Here is a 25,421-nt window from a genome sequence, read left to right on the forward strand (position 1 = left end):
TTCTGCCAGAAAAATTATCAACTACCTGGCTTTAATTATGAAGAATTTAGATGCTTTGGAGGATAAAAAACAAACTGAGAGGTTAGTAACCGAAATGATGAAAGACCCTAAGAGATCTGCAGCAGTGCCATATTTATTTTTCAGTGTCTGGAAAAATTGCTGTTATTGCTAGCTTGATCCTCCTCCCCTGTTGTTCTCTGTCCATGGAAGCTGCAGGAATCCTGTCCCACAATGCCATCTATCCAGCTGCCCCTGCTGCTCCTCTGCTTGACCTTGTGTGGTGTTTGCTTCAACGGGGGACATCTCCTTCCAGAGGAAAGTGAAAACATGGGAAAAAGTTCCCTGGATGACATCCTTCAGAGACCTGAAAGCCTCATTCTTCAGTCTGTCCTCAAGGAAGCTGAAAAGGAAGAAGAGATTAATAAAGGTATATATCTCACTGGGGACACCCATTTGGTGATGGGATAGCACTTGGCTGAGATCATTAGATCCAAGGTATGATTTCCAGGTTCTAATGTTCATACTTAGCTCTGGAGTTAAGGGGAGGGGAAGGATAAGAGGGCTGCTGCAATACACTGACTGACAGTTTTTCACAGATGCTTTCTTCTCTAAGATCTCTTTGCTCAGGAAAGGCTGTACTATCACTAAGCAGCTGCTGCATAATAAAAAGGTAGAAGCCTGTCACAGAAAACCTGCTTGTCCGGCGGGTACTTCCCTAGGGAAGAGGACCCATGAAGGACATTCTGCACTTGTGGACTCTGTACCTAATGTAAATTCGAAGTGGGGGTGCTACCATTCACCTACTGCCTTAATCCACTGGTTCCTACCCCCCTACAGAGGCGGGCTTTTTCCGTGAGGGTGCTTCAGTGTAAGCACCTCCCACCTTGTAGATGCTCTGCTACCAGTAGTCACAGCAGTGGAAGATTAGACTCAGGGATTGCAAGAAACAGCACAGAGGTGCACAGGAGCACAGGGCCCTTCCAGAGTGGAAGATGAGTTGGCCCCAAGTGCCCACAGGAAAAGCCATCATCCCTCTTCACATCAATGCTGAGAACTCCTTGTGTCGATCTAAGACCTGAAATATTAAAATGAGCTTTAGAATGAGTAAGAGATACTAATAGTGTTATGACTGGTGGCTGGAAATATTGAGTTGGCTTTCAATGAACAACAGATTATGATCCTGCTCCACAGATTCCTATAACAACTTCCTTAGGGAGGATTATCTTGTTAATGTTATTCTTTTCCTTGGTCAGAATCAAATGCCCCTCTGCTACAATGGCTTTCCAAAAGACAACACCCTGGGAAAAAGTATGTAAGTAACCTGAAGAAGAGACAGCATCCTGGAAAAAGAGCTATTGAGGAAGAGACATCTTATGGAGACATTCAGAAGAGGCAGCATCCAGGAAAAAGAGAGATGGAAGATGACCTTGATGTCTATCTGGAGCTGAAAAGAAAACAGCCTCCTGGCAGAAAGTCACAGTTGGATCAGTTTGCTAACAGCCCTAGGGCACAGCTAACCTACATGAGTGAGTTATCCAAAAAAGAACATCCAGGCAGAAGGTATCTAATGTACAAGCACCAGCATCCTAGCAAAAGAGGCTGGAATTATGAAGTAGAATACAGTGAGAAACACCAGCATCCTGAAAAATGGCACTGGAATTCTGACAGCTCAGATGACACAGGCCATCAGGCGTCATTCACCTGTCACAAAGGCAGCTTGTTGCTTGATTTAGTAGAAGATGTTAGCAGAGACAGGGTAGAAGTAAAGCATCAGCACCCAGGAAAGAGCTCAGCATTGGAGAGTGAAAAAAAGGAATGAGAAAATAATTGTGTAGCACTTGCATTTGGTGAAGTAAATTGCCAGATCACCAAAACATTCTGTTCACTCATTTTTGGCTTCCTGTTGCTGACCTCTGCACCTACCTTTCGGTGTGTTAATGTCCCCATCCAAGTTAATGGCTTTGTCACACACTTAAAGCAAAAGAACTAAAGGACCCATATGAATGGAACAGACTGAGAATCTTCAATGCCCCTACTTTAGGAAGAGTGCTTATTTTCTCAGGAGCCCAGACCCCAGAATAATCCAACTGTGTGTTCCTGAATGACTGAAACAGGCTCATAAATTTCTGTTCTGATGCTACTGAAATAGAATCATTATATGGTTTCCTCTCACATCAGTGAAATCAGTAAATAGTGAGGGAGAAAAAACATATGCCAATTGTTTCAAAATTAAATAGAGCAGTTTTTCAGTTCTAAATGATAACATTCTGGACACCTGAGTCCTTGTACACTACAGTCTGTTCAGACAGTAAGCACTATAGAGAGACAGGAACAGTTTCAACTGGAACAAAAGAAATTAATGACTTGATAGTCTGACTTGGAACTGGCACAGGAAAACCCTTTTCACCTAAGATGCTACAGAGTGCAAACGGTTAATACATCCCTGAACATCTCAAGCACAGCAGTGATCCCCCTGACTGTGTACAGCCCACACTAGAACTCCCACCCTGGTGTGTCCACACTTCAGTCATGCCCCTTGAAATCATGCCTTCTCCTCAGACATTTAATAATAAAGCAAGAAGAAATCCTTTCCAGTAAGGATTTCTGACTTCTCTCAAAGGAATGCTTTTACTTTCTGTGGTCAGACTTCCAAAAGTGTTTACTTGATATGAATTATTCAATAAACATAAATAGTCAACTCTGGTGTCCTAATTCGTTATACAAACACACTGGAATAGCATGAAAAACATACAACCAACTCAAGCTAAATAAAATAACATCAGAAGGTATTCTTCTACATATAATCTCCTTGCGTGCTGGTGGTCAGCACATGCTTGTACTTGAAACTTTAACTACTGAAGTGGAAGGATGATAGACTCCCTTTTAAAATCTTCCACCTGTATGACACACAAAATTATGCATTTGGGCTAAAGTGGGTCTAAACAATTGATTTACTGATTTCTGCAATTGATACACAGTTACTGAGCACACTGAGTTACATCACTTCTTGTACATTCAAAGAAATTATAGCACATCAATATTTTGCTAGAATGTTATTTTGATGAACAAATTAGTGTATTTTCCATCAACATTCATCCTCAATACCATCGAGACGCATTAGCTGACTCGGAATTCCTCCTCAGTTACAGAAATCAGTTTTGCAGAAGCTTTTGCAATTTAGCTGCCCTGAAGAAAAACAATTAATCATCTCACAAGTTTCACTGAAGCTGGATGCCCACAGGCTGATCAACACTTAACATGGTCTATCAAACAATTTCTAACTTTGGAAATAAAATGCTCTTCAGTATGTGACAATGGTCAGACATCTTCTATTGACAGGAGGTTTCTAATAAACAAGTGCTGAAGAAGTCCTTAGAGAAGATAGGTGGGGACATTCCAGACACTTCAATTTCAACAGGAAGCACACTTTCTATATATGATGCTTTTTAAAATGTGTCATTTGCATTTTATCAGGGAAAAACCTATTTCTCTGAAGGATATCATTTCACATACCATTTTTGTCAGTGAATGAATGTTTCTTAAACCTTGGGGAACACTACTTGCTATGAAATCCTCAAAATAAGTGAAACACAAAAAAGAAAAATTATGAACTGGGTAAACATGGGTGACATCAAAGTTTACATATTTCAAAAGTTCTTTTTTCTAACTCACTCTTGTATCTCAAATTGTCCAGATTCTAGCTTGGATCAAAAGGACATTTTCTCCCAGTGTCTGCATGAAAATTTAATCTCTATTTATTAATTTCTTCCAGTTATCTGCAGTGTTGCAGACATACTAACAGGCAAGTACACTCTTTCTCCTACAGACGTCATTCTCAGAGCATTAACTGCCACTGGGGACTTCACATTTTTGTGACTATGAAGCACACATAAGCACAAGTTCCAAGTTAAGTATTTGTCAGATTTATTTACATCTTAAAAGCTTTTTGGCTCTGGAGTTTGGCCAAGGAACAAAGCAGAAAATAGCCAGCTTTTATCCTACAGTGTTATGCTTCTTTGAATAGTAAATATTGGGCAATCTCTTAGCAATTATGAACAACACAAATATATATATATATATATATATATATACTGTTTAGTTATAAGTCAAGAATTAGTTAATTGCACATCTCTTTCATCATCTTATTTTTATTGTATACCTTCCCTTCACTGTAACTTTTTATTAAAACTTAAGAGAATTTAATAGCCATGTAAACATCCACAAGTAACTAGCTTTGCTCTGTCACTCACACTGTAACAACTGCAGAACCAGGTCCTACAGGTGCACAGTTCCCTGGGGAACTGCACTGTCTGTCTGTCAGACAGGATGGGGCTCTTCAGGAACAAACCAGAGGCAGACTTGGTCCAGAGGTCATGGAAGTCAGCAGAAAAATCTCCTCTGCAGAATCTGAATTAAATCCACAGAGCAAAGCTGTGCGATGGCCCTAATGTGGAAGCACAGTCACGCAAAATTTTACTTCCAGCTTTAATTGAGACTAAAACAACCTTGCACAGATGAGTTCCTTGTTGATCCCATTGCAGTTTCATATATCTGGGTATTACCAGTTACTGAGACATAAGGGAGCTTGATTCCTAAAGCACAGATTTTATAAGTGCCTTCAAAATGAGCTTTGCTTTTAATGGGAGGAGGAAGTTTATGTGAACCAGCTGTATAATTAACATTTCCTGCAACTATTTTCAATACCTCTCACCATTACTGTTCTATGCCCCCTCCCACACACTTACTTATGAGCCCAGACCTCTTCACTGACTCACGGTAATTAGCATGGGCTGAGTGGTTCCAAGGGACATGTGGCCCCAGCAAACACCTTTATTACTACTTATAACTGCTCATTAGTTGAAGAAAGTTTGAAAACATCATCATCACCACAGCTGAAGTAGTCACTGCTTCCCTGGTAACTTACTCAGTTGACATTAAAGGGTCAGCTGTAACTTTAAAGCATCAGTCAGTCAGGACATTGTTATAAATAAAAAAAATATGATTGAAAGAAGTCAAGTGGAAAATGCAGGAGGGATGAGGCTGTGTGAGGTCTAGATTGTACAGAGACATGACACAAAAATTTAAGACAGGGAAATCCTTTTAATTCTAAGAAATGGGTATGTGGACTATCAGCATTGGAGTGCAGAAGCCTCTCTTCACATTCTGATAAGAACAACACGAACTCCCCACTCCTGCTGAGTAATGAGGAAAGTGTGGACACAGAGACCTCCAATAAAACCAGATGGGAAATTCCTTGAGAAAAATGAGTTAATGTACCTGCCTTAAGATTACTTGTAGATCTGTGTGAAGATTTTTGTGCTTTGTCTCCTTGATGAAACCAACACAGCCTCAAAGTACTAAGAAGGAAACCAAGGAAAGGACATTTGTCAGGTACCAGCCAATTCACCTTGTCTGCTTCCATGAGATGGAAGGAGCACTGGCTGAAGGAGTGCTACTAGATCATAAATTGTATTGCTATGCTAGGGCAGGATACTCATTTCTGATAATGATGGGGCATGTCAGATACTAACACAATGGAATGATCGCAGCCAAAAGGTGAAACCAGCTCTTGAATTTATTTCAGCCACTGAAACAAATTTGAACTGACGGCCACTGATCCAGACAAGACAGCAGTATGTGACAGAAGGGTTGACTGAAGGAACACCTTCCTCACAGCTAACATTTTCTCACTTTCTTCCTGTCCATATGCATTGGAAAGAGGGGGGATCTGGACTTAATAAATTGCACAAATACTCCTACAAAATGGAATGCAGGTAAACAAGGATCCAACACACCATAGCTAGTTAGTTCATTGCCATCTTCTCTCCACAAAAGATGTAATGAATATGATGCAGCATAGACAATTTAGTAGCTGATTGCTACAGGGAAAATGTTACATTATGACTAGAAAACCAGGGAAAGCGATCTGAAGAGACTGCCTGAAAAATGATTGCTGATTTAAAGCAGTTTTCACAGGGAAGTATATGTTTCCACCATAAATTCCCTCTTGATTTTGAAACTGGTACTGTGTGGGGTATCTGAAGAAGACTTACGAAAGAAGAAGAGGAGAAAAGTCAAAACAAATTAAAAATATACAAAGAATTTATGAAAGGTTCTCTGAGCCAAAACAGTCAACACAAAAAGCAATCTCTTTGAACAAGCAAGTGGTGTTGAAAAAGAGAGCAACAACCCTACCAAAAAAATCGTAAATCATTCCCTGCCAAATACCAGCTGGTGGGGGTATTCTACTTATTGCTTTTAGACATGCTGTCTTCAAGAAGGGGATTGGTTGCTGCACAAGTCTGTACACAAAAGAGAAGATGAGAGGTTAGAAGAGACAGCACCCAAATGTGGCGTACTTGACATTTGAAATGGACCCTGAATGGAATCCAGGCATTGTGGTGTTCAGCTCTTACAGTTAAACCATTAAATTAAATGTAAATGCAAAGGAATTCTGAATCTTTCCATCTCTCCTCTTTATAATTCACCTACTTCATGTAAGTACTGCCACTCCATGGCACTCAGGACCAATATAACAGATTATTCAGCAGAGTTAAGGGACCAAACAAATTTGACATGATAACTGGCTTGCAGGAACTGAAGCAGTTAATCAACAAATCAGATAAAAGGGGCTCAACAAGTAATCAGATGCTGCTGTTGCAAACTATGAGGCTGTCAGTTTGGATTGATGAGACTGCAAACACAGTAAAAATCATGGTTTTGGCATGGAAATGTAGCTTCTATCCTGTCTACGCAGACTAATTTAACAGATTTGTTATATATCAAAATGTTAGTATAAGCAACTTGAGTTTATTGAATATATGAGCTTTGGTAAAATGAATAGCAATATGAAAATATTTTAGTTCTCTGAACAAAATGAAAAATACAGGATTTTGGGTTATATCCACCTAAACAAACAAAAACGTCTTCTTTAATAAATTAAAATTAAAGACCATTAATGCTGTAAGATGAGTTTTGTGCTACCCATTTCAATGTTAGGAGATTTCAAATGAACTTTAAAAAAAATCTATCATTAAATTATAAAATTGAACTTAGTCAAATGTTAAAAACAGCATTAAGTTATATTAAGTGACCTTTTTTTAGGGAATACTTACAAAGAACATTCTGATTTTCTCAACAACAGTCTGATTTTTCACTCTGCTTACACTCTGTTTAGAGAGTCTATATTGAACTCAATGCTGTTAAATTTCAGATATTTTAAACCTTTTTTCAGTATGTTTGTGAAAAACATTCCACTTGAATACCCTGATAACTAGACAGGCATCATTTGCATTTACCTGTCCTGTGCTGAGGTCAGATTCCATTATTAAACATTCCAAATGGCACTGAAGGTATTACAAGAAGTCAAAGAGTACAGGTGACCCCAATTGGAACATATTTCTGATGGAGCTGTGCCATGGCTATGGGGTCAACTGTATCCCCCTTCTCAGCCATATTCCCATTGAAATTTCTCCTCTTGGACATCAGTAGCACTGACCAAGTTAGCAATGGACCAGATCCTAAAATTCACAGTTAAGAGTTATTACAACTCACAAACATATTTTGCCACTTATTTTCTTACTGTTTGCAAAGGACCTTGATTGCAGCAGAGGAGGAGTTACCTAATAGATGTGGGGTTTTGTCAGCTGAGCTTTTATGTCCCAGCGGCAGGATGGGGCAGTATAGGTCTGATTTTGGTGCTGGAGCAAGTCCTGTGCTACTGCTTGTTTGCATTCATTCCCTGTGAGCCATTACTGATACAAATGCAGTCCCCAAGAGCATCCGTAGGACTGCAGTAAGGTTTAATTTGTCCCCAAATACCTCTTCCGATTGCAACTAGCTGGATGAAGACTAATTTTTAAAGCACTGTAAAGTGAATTGCTTTAGACTGACCTGGATGTTTTCATTTTGTGAACACTCTCTATATGGGGAAGTGTGATGAGCCTGACCAAATAATAGCAGCCAAAGTCTTCTTGTTTACACCAGCACAAAACTAGATCGTGTTCAACATCTGTTAAGGGACAGAGAAGCTCAAATTTCCCTTTGGGAGCAAGTTGATACCACTCTGCACATCACTACATCTGGCATAACTCTGTAGTATCAGTCCTCTAATTGTCTCAGAGATATTCCCAGTAAGTCTAATACTCTCATAAAAATCTAAATCATATTGAGCCGGTGCAGTCACTTCATGGGGAATGAGTTCCTCAGGAAGGGCTCAAAACCACTTATATTCAGAAACAGGAAAACCAGCGTCATTTTTCTTTAAACATGTTGAATAAAATTTCTCTTTTCAAGAGTGATTGACACTATCAGGTGTTTTTCAGTACTTGAAAAAGATTCATTTGGTGAGATGTGTTCTCATATCTGTGGTCAAACATAGAACATGCAAAGGAGCTCAATTAACTGAAGATACACTGAAATGTTTGATATCTCGTGCACAGCCCAGCATGCCATCATCCTCCGCACAACTCACTGCCGGCAGTCCTCACTGCATGGTTTGTATCCCAACAGGAGGCTACCAGACGTCAATTGTTGTATTTACCACTTTAATTAGCCTTTAAGACTTTATTTTTGAAAAAGAGCAGTTACTGAAGCTGCATAGAGACAGCGTTGAGGAAAGAGCTTGTTGTTCTGTACAGCCTTGCTTTTCCTTACACATCTGATTCTTACTACCCGGGAACGGCAAGAGAGGATGGAGTGCCCGGGTCAACAGGGCTCACAGATCACAGGCAGGAGAAAAAAAAGCCCTTACAGCAAATGCCTGTGAAATGTACGGCCCCCACAGGCCCTCGGCTGCTCTAAGACGTGCTTGTCGTGCCATCTAGTGACTGCCACGTCTCCCATCCTTCACCCACCCCTTTTTCTGCCCGTGCCCTGCACACTCGTGACAAATCACGCACATGAAACAGGAACCAGAAAACTGAAATACCAACGGAAACCTCCCCACGAGCTCTGCACTTCCATAGATCTTGCAGCTCTTCTAGAGACACGAGTATCGCTGTATCGTTCTTTCACTGTTCAGCGAGTTGTAACTCAGTGGCCTCAACAGAGGACAAAAGGGGCAAGGAACAGCAGAGGTAGTTCAGGTGCACAGGTATGGCTCAGGTGGCACAAGCACGGCTCACTACCAGGAAAACCTCCGGCTCCAGGAAATCCAGGGGGATGACACCACAGCAGGTGAATCCTCTAAGACACGGAGCCTCAGGCTGGTTCTCTTCCTCCCCAGCCCATCTCGATCTGTGCTGAAAAGGCTTTAAAGGACTTAACCCGGAGGGTAGAAGAGCAGGACATGATGAGTGAAAATCTACTGTTAATGGACATGACTCAAGCGTAAAAAGCATTGCCATGTAAGAAAATCTCTGCCTCCAAGAGCTTGTAATCCTAACACATGAAGCCGAAGTGTGGTTACACACTCCTACTGTTTCCATTTGATTAGGAGTGCCTGAGAGAAGGGACTATTACCAGCGGAAACGAAACAAAAAGCTGGCATCAGAAAGGGGATAGTGAACAGGCCCTGCCGTTGATTTACACAGCTCTTTGTCAGGAGGCAAGTAGTGGGATTCCGGGGCTACGGCTGTGGCTGTGGCTAAGTACATCACCGGCTGCTCTGCTTTGCAGTTTTGGGACAGTTCCTTTAAGTAGACACGGTGGGCTTGGAAAGGGAACGTTAAGCGTGTTAATAGTGACAACGGTGGTCCTCTAGAGCGTGCTCAGCAGCTAGCAGACACAGCACAGACCCACCAGGGCTGTGGGAACCGTCCCAGGGCAGCGGGGAGGGAAGGGGCGGCGGAGGGACGCGCGTCCCCCACGTGACAGTGTCGTTCCGTCCTGGAGAGGACTCTGTCACCGCACCTCTGGGACGTGTTACCGGGGCCTACTGCAAGGCGGCTGGACACGGCGAGCGGTCGTGGCCGCGGAAGAGACAACGACCCCCGGTACTCCGCTTCAGCCCCCAACCTCCATCGATAGCTCTGCGCTCGGCAGCCTCCCCCCCCAGTGTCGGATGAGCCCTCCTTTTCCCCGCCCTTTCCTCTCATCGATGGCTCAGCACTCGCCCCGCCCTCAGCCGCTCCCGGCAGCCGGGACGGGACGCGGCCGCCCTGCTTTGGAGACAGCCATCGGCCGCGCGGGCGCTGAGGTGAGGCGACCCCGGCCCTGGGCTTTTCCCCAGCCATACCTGGCCTGTCGCTGGGCTACGGCCCCTCAGGCGGGCGGGGCAGCCCTCGCTGGCCTCCTCACTGCTGGCGGTGCGCCTTAAACCCCGCCCCTATCCCTGCTCGCCCGCGGCCGCTGGCCTGCCGCGGGCGGGGCCTGCGCGGAGGCGCGGCAGGGCCGCGGAGGGAGCGGGTGCGGAAGCGGGGAGGTATCGCGCCCAGCCCGGGCCCTTCCCGCCCCGATCTTGCGCCGCCGGTCGCACGGCGCTGGCCTGGTTCGTTTCAGGCAGTGCCTAACGACGATGCGGCCCCCGCATCCCTGCAGCCGGTGAGGGCAGCACACGCGGACGCGATGGCGTCGGGCTGCCCGGCGGCCTTCGGAGACCCGACCGAAGTGCGAGAGGGCTTCCTGTGCCCGCTGTGCCTGAAGGATCTCCAGGCGTTCCGGCAGCTCCAGGCGCACTACGAAGAGCAGCACCCGGGCGAAGACCGGGACGTCAGGGCGCAGCTCCGAAGTAAGGGCGGCCGTGGTAAATGCGTTTGGCTTGGCAGTGGGAGGGAGATTCCCGCTCGTACTTCGAGTACTCCTCAATGTCTGACAGTAATAAAATATTAATTGAAGGGACAGGCGAGGCATGCCAGTTCCATTCTTCCGTAAATCTCCTTGGGACAAGCATAGTATTTACCTTCTCCCGATACTTTCCGTAAATTGATTCTAAAACAGGCGCTGAAGGACATTGCTCTTCAAATGTCTGACTTTATGCGCGATTTTGGACCTTCTTGAGGTTTTTATTTGTTTTTATCTGAAAACTCGAAATTGTACTGTAACCCAGTGAATACCCAAGAATTACTTGAAGACTGGGAGAATATGGGGAATCTCTATTACTTGCCAGGTTGCAGTTCATTTATTTCTTGTTTTGACAGTAAAAAACTGTGGTTGCAATTAAAGTGTGAAGTTAAGAAAGGTTGTTGTTGGGAAGACATGGAAACGCATGTGGGCGGTGGAGCTGGCAGGAGATGCTGGGATTGTTCCATGTCTGTTATGGATTTCCACTTTTCAGTAGTGTTTGGAAAATCTCTTTGAATTTTATTTTACAAAGATGCTTCCCTTTTTTATCCCCTTGTGTACACTGTCATTTTATATTGAGAGGAAGATGTTTCAAATTTGGTGATAATTCTGTGTGTTTCCTTTCTAGTTTTGTTTTAGTATGCTAGCAATGGTGGCCTGGCAGTCTTGATTTTTTTTTTCTTGAGATAGACTCAAATTTGAAGTATTAATCAATTTTCTTGGTGAAACCCTAGCCCTAACAGTGGGCTGTTTAATACTTTAAAAATTATTTATGTGTACAAGCACACTGAAATTTGTAGTTTGTGCAGTAAGACAAGGAATGTGTTGAACATCCTTGAATCTGAAGAAAATAATTGGGAATTAGGAGAATTAAGATAAAACTACATGATGCCTTGTGCTGTAAGTCAGGTCCCATAGTTTAAGACATTGCTGTTTTACAGTGAAGTCCCTCAGTAGAATGTTCTAATCTACTGTCTTGTCCTTAGGACATCATGCTGCTTTATGACAGACAACAGAGGGCATTTTGTGTCATCTGTGGCGGTCTGAACTGCATTTTGGTTCTAAGACTGTTTTGAGGATAAACTTATCAAAGAAAAAGATTTCTGCTAAAAGAGGAATATTCTATACCGACTCCACATTGCAAATATTTGGTTACTACCTGATATGTTAGATAACTTGGGTTTATCTTTTTCAGATCTAGTCCAGAAGGCCAAAAGAGCAAAGAAGAAATTTCTGAAACAAGAAGATGATGACAGAACTGATTCTGGATCTCAGGAACGATATGAGTCATTTAGCTATGGTGGAGTAGATCCATACATGTGGGAGCCCCAGGAAGTAGGTAGGACAGCTAGAAAGCAATACACAGTGGGGATAACTTTTGATCTGAATTGGGAAAGGGCTACAGTATTGCTGAAGTGGCTTGGAATTGTGTCTGTGCTGGATTTGTTAGCACAGGGTTATGGTTTGCACATTGACTTTGAGCAGCCTGTCTGCATTGGGTGAAGTGTGAGGAAAACACAGTTAATAGGGAGAAGAAAAGACGTGTATAGAATCAGTACTCAAACTACCCTTCAGGTAGCTGTTTGTCATGTCATTGTGCCTGTGCTGCTGCTGAGATCTGCCTAATCTGTGTTCACCTCTGTGCAACTAGCTTCATTTTGTGACTTTACAAAACAGATAATACACCAATTAATAGCTAAGTTAGAAGTATATAAAATCTCCAGCTTTTGGGCTACACTTACGTAGTTGTTACTTCGTATGTTTGACAAAAAGATTATCTATTGATTTAAACTTCCAGTTTTTTCCTTGGATTTGAGGTGGCGATCACCTCTTGTTAAAAGGGGCCTTACTTTAAAAAAAACAAATTAAAAAAACAACAAACAAACCCCATTTCTCTGAATATAAATCGACATTTTTATAATTTCAAGGATAAGCTGACTGAGCCTGTAATAATAAATAGTGCTATTGGCAATTGCCTATACTGTAACTGAAATACTGTGGTTTTTTTTGGAGAAGGAAGCAGCACCATCTCTTGTGGATCAAGGGAAAATTTCCACTGTGGTGCTGACAGACCAGGATTGAGTCCTTTGGGTCTGCCGGGTCTGAGTTCTGTATATTACTTTACTTTTGAATTTGTAACTACTTGAGCAACAATCATAGTGTAAATATTAGCTAAGAATAAATTTAGGGAGGAGTTTATGAACATTAGAGAAGTGAGAACTGCTTTTTGATGACAGTTGAGAAGATGAACCTTAGGGATCTTAGAGTCTTTAAAATTGAATTTGAACCTGAGAAATAAATGGTGAAAAGAAGAGACATTTGTCTTTCAACTGGCATTTAAATCCATACAGAGTACTTGGGTGACCAGGACAACTTTCTTTTATCTCTGCAGGTGCTATGAGAAGCCATCTTTCTGAATTCAAGAAACACCGAGCAGCCAGGATTGATCACTATGTAGTTGAAGTCAATAAGTTAATTATAAGGTTAGAAAAGGTAAATTTGGTGCTTTTTAATATTCCAGCTTTCTAAATGTTTCCTGGATTTAAAAAATTATATTTCAGTATGAAGTGTGCCCATTTATCTAGGAATATAAAGGATACTAAACTATGACTCTTTTTACACATTACCTTGAGTACTGCGCATTACCTTGAGTTTTGGCCCTGTGCTGTGGGTATGATTTCTGGTTCTATGCACCATTTTCAAGCTGAAGATGGCTACTTTCACAAGATGCTACTTCCATGCTTCAAGAACCATCTGTTCTCCTGTTTTATTTTCTCCATCTTTTACTTTACTAAATTGCTCCCCAATATTTTTGTCATGATTCTTCCAGCTTCTCATTCTTCAAAATCTGCCAATAGTACACCTGCATTTTGGCTCAGATGCAGTAATGTTGGCTGCAATAAGGATTACATCCAAAAAGTGCTGATTTGTACAGGTTTGACAAAACCAGTTGTTTAGCACTGGTATGAATATGGAATTAGAAAAAAATGTGAAAGTTACATTGGTCTGGTGCAAAACCAGCTGAAACTCTCTTAAAAATGCCAGGTGTTTTTTTCTTGTTGGGCTGAGTTGTGTTGGGCTTTTTCCTTGCAAAAGTGTAATTTTCTTAAATATATTGTTTATCTTCTACCAGCTTACATCATTTGACAGAGCAAACACTGAGTCAGCTAAAATAAGAGGTTAGTGTGAGCTTACTTGAGACTATTTGCCCCTATAGTTTAACCAGCTGAGGAATTAATTGAATACTTACGTGGTGTGTATTCCTGCTCACAGCTATAGAGAAGTCTGTTGTGCCTTGGGTCAGTGATCAGGATGTTCCATTTTGCCCAGACTGTGGCAGTAAGTTCAGTATTCGAAACCGACGTCACCACTGCCGCCTTTGTGGGTCTATTATGTGCAAGAAGTGCATGGAATTTGTCAGTCTTCCTTTGGCAAGTAAGCACCATAGAGTTAATTCTTTTTTTTTTCTTAGCTCACTTTGGGTGCATCCTGGCTTTTTGCCATTAGAAAAATATATGCTGGTAATAGTCTGCCTCTGCAGAAAACTTGCATTCAGTTTCATGCAGACACGTGTCTGTGAAACAGAATACAAGGAATGATTTCTCCTTTGTCTCTGTTCATTCTTCAGATTTGGAAGTGTTGTATGACACTGAAAAATTTACTAGAAGTAATAGTCGTAATAGTAAATAGTAAGTAAATAAATAGTAAGTAGTAAAAAAGTAGTAACTCCTGATAAATATAGCTATTATTTATTCTACTAAGTACTATAACTATGGAGCTATTAACTTTAGGAACTGCCAAGGTTCTTGACATTTAAAAACATTGTGGATATTTCCAGTTTGTCTGTGCTGTCCAAATGTTGGACCATGGGACAACAATTCATATGTAGGCCTTTAAGAACCACTTCAAACTTTTATTTTTCTCATCTGGTGCACTGGAGAGGAGACTGTATTTTCTGTGGAGATAAATGGCATTAACTGTGCCTTTCAGCGTGATCAAGTACAATGCTAGACACTGTTATCATACCTGTTCTACACATTGTTTTGTGACTGTGCAGGCTCAAACATGAGAACGCTTCTAGGCATAAACAAAGTAGGTGATGCTTAGCAGTCTGCTCTCTAGCTAGTTTTAAATGCAGCAAGATTTGCAATGAAGACCCAAATTCTGACTTGAAGTTGTGTTTGTCGTGCAAACCTTACATGTCTTTCAGGAGACTTTCAACCTGGTTTTCTAGTACCACCTGAATGTAAAGTTTCTGTTCAAGGGCAGTTTGTTTGTGTTGGTAAAATCTGTTGGCTTCTCCAGTTACTGTAAAATTACCTGTGTATAATTTTTAGGCAAACTCACTAGTGCCAGCAAAGAGGCCTTGGGTTCTCATACGAGCCCGAACTCCTCACCCAGCAGTGTCCATGGCTCCCGCCGAGGCAGCATTAGCAGCATAAGCAGCGCGAGCTCTGTTCTGGATGAGAAGGATGATGAACGAATCCGTTGTTGTCAGCACTGCAAGGACACCCTGTTGAAAAGAGAGCAACAGATTGATGAGAAAGAATACACACCAGAGATTGTGAAACTCTATGAGGTAAGTCAAGCCCTGTGCTATAGTGTATATTCTGCAGTGGTCACTACTTGACTTTTGGATTGTTACCTCATGTCTAAACTCTTACTTTATGATTTAATGCTGACTTGTGTTATAAGAGACTTTTGGGTGTGTATACCATGTAACAAAGACATATCTGAAATGTTGGAATCAATTGCAATATAGTATTTATGGCCCACATTAACTTCATACATCTTTATAAATGCATCTTCATGCTTATCATCTGGAACTAGTTCAGACATGCCTCTCTCTTAAATTTGTGAACTTATTTAGCAAGTGAATAATATGGTGTGCATTTGATTGGTGGGCTGCACTGGAACCACGGGACTCGATGTCACCACTGTTTGTCCTTACGCTGATGGCAAATGCATTTTTTGAACCATCTTTATCGACATGATATTCAAATGTGCTTCGCAGCAGGTACTGATGATCACCAGATACCCTTTCAGAAGAGTCCACAAACTCCCCGCGTTAGTATTTATGGGAGATCTTGTTGGTGCTCTTGTTGGTGAAGAGAAGTTGTCCAGGTCAATCATTCAAACAGCTTCTCGATTCAAAGTCCACCTTGCAGGGGTACAGTGAGTCTTTCTCTGTTCTTGACAATGCCGTATGTGTTCTGGAGGTAACTGGAGAGTCTTGTCATCCTGAATAGTTAAAGTGCCTTCCATTATGGTTAACTTTAAATCTGCACAAGCAGCATGAAAATATTCATATCGGCATGTTCTTGCAGTAGTGTTTTAATGTCAATTCTTTTTTTATACATTTTGTTTTCATATTATAACAAGAAACTCCGACTCTGCATGGAGAAGGTTGACCAGAAGGCACCAGAATACATAAGGATGGCAGAATCACTAAAGTAAGCATTGCTGGTTATATTTTTGAATACATGTATTTTTCCTTTAAATGTGGGAAGTAGTAAGGAAGTGGTGTACTAAGGCTGCAAGAGTGTGCAAATTAAAAGAAACATCAGTGTTTCATTATCTGTTGTCTTCTGGATGCTCTTCAAAGAAAGTAGTACTGAATTAATTATTAATGATAACATATAGAGTTGTTTGAGTTGTTAATTTTTTTAAAGGCATTTCCCAGTGAGGCACTATTGTTACACTTTGACACATCATCTTTGCAAAAAAAGAAAGTACAAGGCTACAGTTTTTGTGCAAATGAGCCTCTTCAAAACAGCTGCAGAAGGCTGTTGCTGTCCTCAGCTGGGATGTTCTGGCTTCCAAGGAGTGTCAGCAGGAGCAGATCATTAGAACGCTTTCCATCTGTTCTGTGTAAAGCACCTTCACCTGGCAGTTATTCTGAGTGTACCTGGGTACCCTGTGCTGTAGTGGATAAGCAACATTCTCGTATTTCAGTTTTGTGCATAATTTCTTGCAGTAGTATTCTCTCACTGGGGTAACTTAAGTCTCTCCAGCTCTGTCTGCAAGAGTTTGTCAGGTTATACTTTAGGCTGGCATAGTGAGAGAAACACACACATTGGTCTTTGACTAGGAAGCATTTCCTTTTGAAAAGTTGAAGTTAATAAATATTACTATACCTGTCCTTTAGATCTAATGGTTGTAGAAAAAATAGTAACAAGAGTGTTTTTACAAAAGCACTCCTCGCAAGAGGAAGAAAGAAGTACAGGAGGTGAAAAATGTGCTAGGATATTACTACTTTTTGTCATGAATTCATGAAAGATTGGGTTTTGTGGCTTGGCAGCTGGAGAAAAGTAAAAATACAGATGTGCTGTATTGAGTGGAAGTAAATGTTAGAAAACAACAGGCTGGTTATGGGTGAAATTAAAGATTTCTGACTAGTAATGTGTCCTGGAAATTGGAATCCTATGGATAGTGAAGTTACTTTTGAGAAAGTGATTCTTATAATTTATATTTGTGATACAAAAAGGCATGGAAGCTAAAAATTCATGAAGAGTTTTCCCCACTAAGTCCTAATTCCTTCTATCAATAAAGTGGAGACTCTAGTAAAGATTGTGTCCCCCTGTGGACAGTCATTTACTGGCATCTTAAATACTACACCCTTTTGAGCATAGTATTTTGCTTTCTGACAAATGCTAGTGGAAGTATTGTGCTTTAATGGTATAGTTAGTTACTCAGCCAGAGATTTTTCCCACTAAGTTGCCTTGAAAAAAATCTCCACAAAATAGATACATTTGTTAAGCATGTGTATATTTTAGATATTACTTGTAGAGTGGCACTTTCATGTTAGAATACAGTTTCTCCTAGAGTAGTAAGTCATATTATAAGTAATAATCATAATATATATCATTAAATAACTGTATTTAATCATAAATACAATTATCTCTTATGAAGTGTTCATGTTCACAAAATGATTATAGTTTTCCACTCCTGTCACAAAAAAAAAAAAAAAGTTTTTTAAAATAGGAGCTTGAAATAAAATCATTTAGCCCTGTGGTGTTAGCAGTTCTTAACCATTGTTGAATCTTGGTCATCTTGGGATAACTAGTAGTGCTGTATATGTTGTTAACTGGATGCATGACTTACAGTAAAGTTCTGTTTATTCCTTAGTGCTGGGGAGACAGCCTACAACCTTGATCATGCTAATGACTTGAGGGTGGAGATTCAAAAAATGTATGAATTTATAGATGCCTTAAGGTAAAAGACTCTCCCTTTTCCCCCCAGCATGTATGTATCTCTGTTGAAACTTTACTGATTATATGGATGATCAATTTGTCTGCTCAGTTGAAAACAGGATTTGAAAAGATAGATGCTGTTCCTGTACACTACCAACTTCTACTTTCTTTAAAATTCATGCATTCCTTTGCAGTAGGAATAATTAACGATAGAGGAAACAAGTAGCAGCACCATTTCAGGGGAAGGAATTGTTTGTTTGGGGTTTCTTTGTTTTTCCAAGGCTGGGAAGAGAAGGTGTTACAAATTGTAATATCCTAAACTGTTTATCTAAAAAAAACGTCAGAAGTTTTTCACCCAATATTGTCTCTCTGCTTTTTTGGCATTTTTCCTGATCTTGTTTTTGAACTGATGAGGCTGTACGTTTTCTGTGATTCAGTAAGAAGATTTTGAGTCTAGGCTTGCATGAAGATCCTCAACCTCATCCTAAAATACTTCAACTTCAGCGGATGATAAGATATTCAGCTACACTTTTTGTTCAGGTAAATAGAGCATATGCTGTGGGACGAATGTACATTTAAGATAGCGTTTTCTTTGTCAGGCATCCCTGTGGTTTGAAACTCTTTGGACAGGAGACTTAGTTCTTTACATTTTCTACATTTTCTGTAGAAAGTCATTTTCCCCTAACGACTTACAGTAGCCTTAAATAAGCTGTCTTGAACACAAATCTTGTACTCAGAGTAGCATTGGGCCTGGGGAACCCAAGAAGTGTGTAAGCCTTGGCTCTTCCTCTTGCTGAGGTGTAAGCCCACCCAGCAGTGTAGCTGTGGCAGACCTGCAGCAGGAACTGCAGTATAGAAGCATTTCTGATAAGTTTGTTTGTATCGTTTCTGCTGGTAGTATCTCTCTTCTCAAGGACTTGAAAAATGGGCTGAATACCTTCAAGCAACACTATAAATATTTCAATTTTTGCCAGGAAAAACTGCTTGGCCTAATGTCCCTGCCAACCAAGGATCAATATGAAGAACTGAAGAAGAAAAGACTGCATATGGTAAGACCAGCTGGGATCTGTTATGTCTTGTATCAGACCTTCTCATAGATACAATCCTGGGAGCTCTGTGGGTATGAGTAGTTGCATTCAACACTGGATTTCAGTTTGTTATTTTTTCATCCATATTGTTTCATCCCCTTTTCCAGGGTTTTGCCTAGCTGCTGCTTTGTTCTTTCCAGAACAGAAGCAAGTGGGCACAGAGCTGGATACTACTAGAAAGCAGCAGGGACATGGGTGCATGGGCTGTTTCTGCTACTGTGCGTGCAGAGCAAGCCCTGAAGTGAGTGTGTTAGTTTACACTGACTTCAAAATTGGGTTCAGGAATTCATTCACTTAAGTAGAATTTGGAAACTTGTTTTGTTGGTAGGAAAGGACGTACTAGAATAAGGATGCCTCTGCAGGGAGAGAGGCTTTTTTTGCTTTAGGAGGGAGGACATCATTAGTTATAAACTAAAGCTAACTTTATCTTGAGGTATAAGTTGAGAAATAAGAATCATTCCACTCCAAAAGCCAGTGAAATCAGTGACGTTAAACACTATATGTTCTATTACAGGTGTCTGCTGTAGTCATATGCAATACAATTAATGTCTAAATAAATCTAGACCACCCCTTGCACAGCTGCATTTTTTTTTCCCTCTATAAAGAGAATTGCTGCTCCTACTTTGCCTCAGGTTTGTAGAGGCAGATGTCATAGGTTTTTCATCAGTACCATCACAAACTCATGGGAAGCATCCAAGGAATGGTATGAAAGTAAGAATCTTATGCAAAGTAACCAAAATGGTACCTGATCCCTTTTATCTTCAGCCAGCAATGTCTTTAAGATCAGCTAACTTGTACCTATGGATACTTAGAATGAATTTTTTTCAAGCTCGTGGTGTTTTCTTACTACATGTTTTTTTGGTTTAGGTTGCTCTTGAAACACAGGGGAAACAAGAGGAAAAGGAGAAGGAGTTTATCTCCATATCTGCATCTGCAGTTAATGGTGATGAAACTTACATAAAAAAAGGAACAGTCAGAAAATCTGAAGGCTGGTTACCCACATCTAGCATTTCAAGAGAGAGCGAGAGAGCAGACCCACTTCTTCAGCAGATTGACAATATTACATCCTTTATTAAGCAAGCAAAGGCAGCTAATAGGATAGATGAGGTCCATACATTGCAAGAGAACCTGATGCAGCTTCAGGATGAATACGATCAACAGCAAACTCTGAAAGCTATTGAGCTTTCTAAAAAACAGGCAGAAGAGGAGGAGATACAGAGGGAGGAACTTCAGGTCCTTCGTGAAAAGGAGTGGGAAAGAGAGCGCCATAAATTCATGTTTCAGCATTCAAGGACTTGCTCCTTAGACTTCAGAGAAGTCAAACAGCATTTGGATGTTACTTATACCAAAGGGGACACAAGTTTTGAAACTCCTGCTGTTGAGCAGCTGCCAGCTAAAGAGCATTTGACCTTCACACTCAAACCCCAGAATGTCCCACAGTTTGACGAAGACCAGGATCAGCCAGCCTGTCTAAACCCCTTTGAGGATGAAGCGGATACCCCTCAGGTGGAGGAAGATCCCAGTAACCCATTTGCCAAAGACATATCTCCAGTGATTTCTTTCTCTAACACAGCTCAGCAAAGTGATAAAAAAGAATATAATCCATTTGAAAGTGAGGAGGAGGATGAACAAAGTAATGGAGCACCTGGCAGTACTTCAAACCCCTTTGAAGAGGATGAAAATCCATTTGAAAAGCCTGGGAGCAGTTGGAATCCAGGGAATCCATTTGAAGAAGGATCCTCTATCAATCCCTTTGAAGTGGCGGATGGCAGTGAGATCTCTGGAGAGGAGGCTATAGAGGAAGAGCTACTTCTCCAACAGATCGATAATATTAAAGCTTATATATTTGATGCCAAACACAGTGGACGACTGGATGAGGTGGAGGTACTGACAGAGAACTTAAAGGAACTGAAGTACACGTTAGCAAAGCAGAAGGAGAAATCTAACTGCTGAAGCAGCAACAGGGCTGTGTAATAATTCAGTCTGCTGTTAAATATGGGAAGGTAAAGCAGATACAGACAGGAGTATAGGTGACACGAGGGAATTGGGAGAATCCTGACTTTAAAGCACTTTCATTTAGACATTGCCACTACTACGCAGTCTTGAAGAAAGAATTACTGAGAAATGCTGCTGGTCTCAAAAGCTTAAGAGTAAGAAATTTTAAAGTAACTTTTTACAGCACTTTTATTGCTAACTGGTCTTATGGAATGCTTATTTTGGTCCAGGGGTTAAGTGCTAATATGGAACTATGATGTGGAAGTGGTTGGAATGTTGGTTTGCCCTCTTTACCACTTTCTGCTGTAGTGTTGGCCTTTCAAGTGTGGCTTTGACTAAAAAGAGATGAAAACTTTTCTAAAACTTCTTATACTCGCCAGACCCAGGGCAGTTGAACTACTAATGGTGTTCTGGCAATGTGCTATTAAAGAGCTGCTGTGATTCTCCTGTGTGCTGGATGTACAGGCTCGCAGATCAAGTTTGTGCAATGGTAATAAATACATAAAAGGGATCTTAAGACTGAGAATAACTTTTTAACTGATCTTTGTATGAGTGACTTTTTAGTGTCTGTATGAAGATGCTCAAGTAAGATCTGGATGCTTTTCATCACTGCTGGCTTCCCATTTGCTCTGAGCGCAAACCATGGTGTCATAACGTCATGCTGGGTGCAGACCTGCTCACATGGGAGCAAGCATTTGCTCATTTTCAGGGAAAGGAGATGAGGCCAGCACCACTTCTAACTGTAATATAAAGGGTGAACCTCCAGTTGCTAATTACATTATGGAATCTGCACATTCCTTTAAATCCTCTGGGTCACAGAATGATCACGTTTGTTGTGAGTCTGGAACACTTTTTTGTAGCACCTAAGCAACAAAAAATTTTGTTTATCATGGAAAGCTGAGATGCCACGGGAATTTTGTGAAAGCTGGGAGACTAAGTCTGTGGCTGCAATAGTGCCAAATGGCAATTCTCTCTCATTTTAGATTCCCCTCATTTTTTATGAGAATCAGGCATACCTGTTTTAAATAAGGAACTTCAGACTGAAGACCTCTTGTGATCCTGTGGCCTGGAGGATGACCAAGTGACAGCTAGTACTTGTGATGTGTGAGGGCCAACAGCTGGGCAAATGCAGGGTTTTTGAAAAGGATGGAATCTGAACTGCTTTGATTTTTACCTTTGAGAGGCACAGGCCTATCAGCAGGCATCAGTTTGCAGCCAGTGGTGGTGGTGAGTTAATCTTAAAGGGTTTCTTTGTTTAAGGCTGAAATAGGGGAAAATCAGGCAGATCACACTGTATAGCACTAATAGTAGTAGGCTTACTCAGAATTGTGAAGTTCTGTGTAATGGGATATATCTTTTAATTATGTCTCTGATATTGGGATAGCTGTAACCCCAGCACTGCTTAAGATTTTGGAGACAAGTAACTCTGTTACCTGAAGAGCAGGTACTCTTGTTCCTAGCTGTATGTGGAGGTAGGGGTTTGTGGAACTGGTGTTTAAAAAGACCAAACCACCTATATCTCACTTAATACCACTAGTAGGGGTTTGAAGTAACTCAGACCAGCCAGTCAGGGATACCTGATGGTCTGTCTGATGTAGCCTGAATCTGGAGTTGAAAGGTGTGCAGAAGAGGTTGGCTTAAGACCATGAAGTTCTTATATTTTATTAGAGCTGACTGAGTCCCCAGGTGTTATTCTGCACCAAGAACAACAGAGGATTCAGAAAGGTCTTGACAGAACATAGGCGCTTGGCATCAGATTCATGAAGGTACCAAAAACTGTTGAAAGCTAAACAGAATCCCTGGAATTATTTAAGCAAGATAGGATAAGGAAGTTATTTAGGACAGACTTAGTTGCTAGTCAGGATTGCTTCCTGCACTCTAACCTGATGCTTTTTTAGGTATCAGCGTGAAAAAATGTTTCAGTGGCTTCAGCTTTCACATTAAAAAGTGCTTTTTTTCCTTGTTGAAACTATCCTGCCTTGTTTATATTTTCTGGCTAATACACTAATAACTACTCTTATTGTATATGTAATGTATTATTTTTACAAGCAGGTAACACTAGCATACCTCATGATCTTTGTCAGTGTTAAATGTGATAGACAGACAGCTAATACTAAAATTATCTGCAAAATGAAGACCTTTGCTGGTATATGGACTGCTGTGAGGCTTGCAAGGCACAAGGCAATGAAGATGGCTTAAGCATAAAGCTCAATAACTAATTAGCATTGACTTTTGTTACAATTGCATGCACTACTCGGTATGAAAATTTTGTAAAAAGAGATGAAATAAAACAACGTTTATTTTGTGTTGTGTTTGTCCTTGACAATTTGTACAGGATGCTTGAATCAGTATGAAATTTTGTATTCAAACATGAGTTCAAAAATGCTGCAATACAGTTCTACAGTGACTTGTACATACAAGCCTGACATTAAGGTCTGTACAGGAGAGTAGGGTTTATCACATTTATACATATTACAGGTATGGTGTAATTGTTTGGTGAGGCAGAAGCTGTGATGATTCAGAAGGATTTTTTTGATAACTGCAAAACCTACCTTTCATATACCAATTTTCTCATTCTTTCCTGCTGATGCTCCTGACTTGAGCTGTGCTTCTCAGAGCTGCAGTATCAACTACAAAAGTTGTATCTTGCTGGAAATGAAACTCTGAACTGATTCTGATTAGTAACTATGTAAATTAGGAAAATTCAATTGAGACTGGAGTTGTATTACCATTTGGCTGTCTTTGGTTAGTACAATATGGACTTTTGCACCACTTTCTAGAAATTATGGAATTCTGCACTGCTCCTAAGATTTAACTTTTTAGTCTAGCCTCTCTATCCCAAAGAAAACATCATCTTGGTTTTGCCATAATTGGTTACCTGCAGGCATAAATAAGACTCTAGTAATTTTGTTTTTCAGTGTTGACTGCAATACTTTGTAGAACCACAGCTTTTTTTGGTGCCAGTTTTAACTTTTATTTATTTTTCACTTATTCTAGTTGTAGCTGTAAGAAGACTTATAAGGCAGTTGTCTGTATTGAATAAACTTGTTTGTTCCTGTTTCCAGGAACTGTTCTTGTCTCTCACTGAATTCTTGTCTCTCCTTCATTTTCTAGCCCTGAGGAAAAACAGTCTCATGACTTGACATCTTGAGGCTCATGCCTCATTTTTCATAGCAGCTTTGTATTTTCCCCTCATCTCTTTGGGCAATGGTACAAAAGCAGGGCAGGGAACTTGGCCTTCAATCTCACATATGCATTCTCGCAGATTATACTTCTTGGGCCCAAAGTTTGCTGGATGTGATAGTTTTTTCTTTTCTCTTTCTTCTTTTTCAAGCATTTCTCTAGAAAAGAGATCCATTTGTTACTATCAGAAGTCTGAATTGCAATACTTCCTCTCCCTTCCTTGGGCCTAGAAAGATGGATTTCCAGTTCCTACCTTGAGAACTTTACCTCGCTCGTGTCAGTTTGGTCTGGGAAAAATTTGTATTATGTATACTAGATGATACGTTAGCTTACTGCATGCTACTTACTTGCTTTTTCCCAGGATTTTTTTAACGTGCTCTGTTATCTCTTTGTTGGTTTTATCTTCCACGTCAACCAAAACTTGTTCTCCGTTGTCTGTCAACAAAAATTCGTAACAATGTACCAAATTATACCACTTCCTCGTGCCATTTACAGAGGATTTAAACGCACACGAATGAAGGATCTGCTTCCCTTCTGCCTTTAATGCGCAATGCAGTGTTTTACGTGGAAAAGCAAAATCTCCATGCGGGTGAGTCTAGGGGAGCTGCTAATGGCTAAAGCTATTTTCCGATCAAGCAGCTTCTTTCCCCGCTACAGCCGAGGCAGGGCCGAGTGAGAACAGCACAAAGGCAGCAGTGACGACGCTGCCGCTGCGACCCAGCCACTGCTCTGCGGCTGCTGCGGCCCCCGCGGCTGGCGGGACCTACCCAGGTAGAACCGGAGGAAGGGCGAGGGCGTCATGTTCCTGAACAGCATGATCTGCACCCAGGGGTTCTTGTACTGGATCTGGGGGATGTTGAAAAACACGAACTTTCTGGAAAGAAAGAGAAAATCACGCAAGGGCTGGCCCGTTGTCTCCGTGAAGGGCGCGGCCCGCGCAAGCCCTGGCGTCTTTGCAGGGACGGCTCGCACTCCCGCCGCGCCCCGCGCTCACCTCGCGCCTTCGCTCAGCTCTCCTGCCGTGTTGTAGTTCACGGTCATCACCTTCACCGAGCTCTTGAACACGACGTCGCCCTGGCTGAGGTACTGCAGAGTACGGCGCACCGGGAAGCGGCCTTTCATCGGCATCGCGGCGGCAGCCGGAAGGGGCGGCAGCGCTCCCGCGCGCCCCCTGCTGGAGGCTCCGCCGCCCGCGCTCCCGGCAGTGCCCGCCCAGTGCACGCGCTGTGCCCGGGCCCGG

The 25,421-nt window shown here is 41.4% G+C and overlaps 3 protein-coding genes and 1 long non-coding RNA gene across 6 annotated transcripts; 2 read left to right on the forward strand and 2 right to left on the reverse strand.

Annotated features, from left to right (window-relative positions):
- Positions 1–115: 115 nt before the first annotated feature.
- Positions 116–10,290, reverse strand: LOC117245033. The gene is made up of 2 exons (XR_004499167.1): positions 10,178–10,290; positions 116–400 (listed from the first exon to the last, which is right to left on the reverse strand). It is a non-coding gene; the product is annotated as an uncharacterized LOC117245033 (long non-coding RNA).
- TRH (thyrotropin releasing hormone) lies at positions 217–3,785 on the forward strand. The gene is made up of 2 exons (XM_015640692.2): positions 217–427; positions 1,254–3,785. The coding sequence occupies exons 1-2, from the start codon at positions 232–234 to the stop codon at positions 1,817–1,819; spliced, it is 762 nt and encodes a 253-aa protein (XP_015496178.1). The 5' UTR covers positions 217–231; the 3' UTR covers positions 1,820–3,785.
- Positions 10,025–23,306, forward strand: RBSN (rabenosyn, RAB effector). Of its 3 annotated transcripts, none has more exons than XM_015640682.2 (12): positions 10,025–10,138; positions 10,441–10,669; positions 11,918–12,061; positions 13,115–13,215; positions 13,856–13,901; positions 13,996–14,157; positions 15,060–15,301; positions 16,105–16,175; positions 17,851–17,937; positions 18,353–18,455; positions 18,890–18,964; positions 19,871–23,306. In XM_015640682.2, exons 1-12 carry the CDS (start codon positions 10,040–10,042, stop codon positions 20,954–20,956), a joined length of 2,445 nt encoding a protein of 814 aa, XP_015496168.1. In that variant the 5' UTR covers positions 10,025–10,039; the 3' UTR covers positions 20,957–23,306. The 3 variants fall into 3 exon arrangements, with proteins under 3 accessions (XP_015496168.1, XP_015496169.1, XP_018863616.1); XM_015640683.2 differs by having other exon boundaries at positions 10,480–10,669; XM_019008071.2 differs by lacking the exon at positions 17,851–17,937.
- Positions 23,307–23,903: 597 nt separating this feature from the next.
- Positions 23,904–25,345, reverse strand: MRPS25 (mitochondrial ribosomal protein S25). Its single transcript, XM_015640693.3, has 4 exons — positions 25,176–25,345; positions 24,949–25,055; positions 24,529–24,616; positions 23,904–24,339 (listed from the first exon to the last, which is right to left on the reverse strand). Exons 1-4 carry the CDS (start codon positions 25,307–25,309, stop codon positions 24,153–24,155), a joined length of 516 nt encoding a protein of 171 aa, XP_015496179.1. The 5' UTR covers positions 25,310–25,345; the 3' UTR covers positions 23,904–24,152.
- Positions 25,346–25,421: the final 76 nt, after the last annotated feature.

This window comes from Parus major, chromosome 12 (genome assembly GCF_001522545.3).
Source record: "Parus major isolate Abel chromosome 12, Parus_major1.1, whole genome shotgun sequence".
Lineage (NCBI taxonomy): Eukaryota > Metazoa > Chordata > Aves > Passeriformes > Paridae > Parus > Parus major.

Bases quoted from the DNA above. Each gene is read 5' to 3' on its own strand.
- TRH (XM_015640692.2), top strand. From the start codon at position 232: ATGCCATCTATCCAGCTGCCCCTGCTGCTCCTCTGCTTGACCTTGTGT. The intron at 428-1,253 runs GTATATATCTCA...TTCCTTGGTCAG, and splicing joins GGAAGAAGAGATTAATAAAG to AATCAAATGCCCCTCTGCTA.
- MRPS25 (XM_015640693.3), bottom strand. From the start codon at position 25,309: ATGCCGATGAAAGGCCGCTTCCCGGTGCGCCGTACTCTGCAGTACCTC. The intron at 24,617-24,948 runs GTAGGTCCCGCC...TTTTGTTGACAG, and splicing joins CTTCCTCCGGTTCTACCTGG to ACAACGGAGAACAAGTTTTG. The intron at 24,340-24,528 runs GTAAGTAGCATG...TCTCTTTTCTAG, and splicing joins AAAATCCTGGGAAAAAGCAA to AGAAATGCTTGAAAAAGAAG.
- RBSN (XM_015640682.2), top strand. From the start codon at position 10,040: ATGGCTCAGCACTCGCCCCGCCCTCAGCCGCTCCCGGCAGCCGGGACG. The intron at 10,139-10,440 runs GTGAGGCGACCC...GGTTCGTTTCAG, and splicing joins TCGGCCGCGCGGGCGCTGAG to GCAGTGCCTAACGACGATGC. The intron at 16,176-17,850 runs GTAAGCATTGCT...TTTATTCCTTAG, and splicing joins AGGATGGCAGAATCACTAAA to TGCTGGGGAGACAGCCTACA.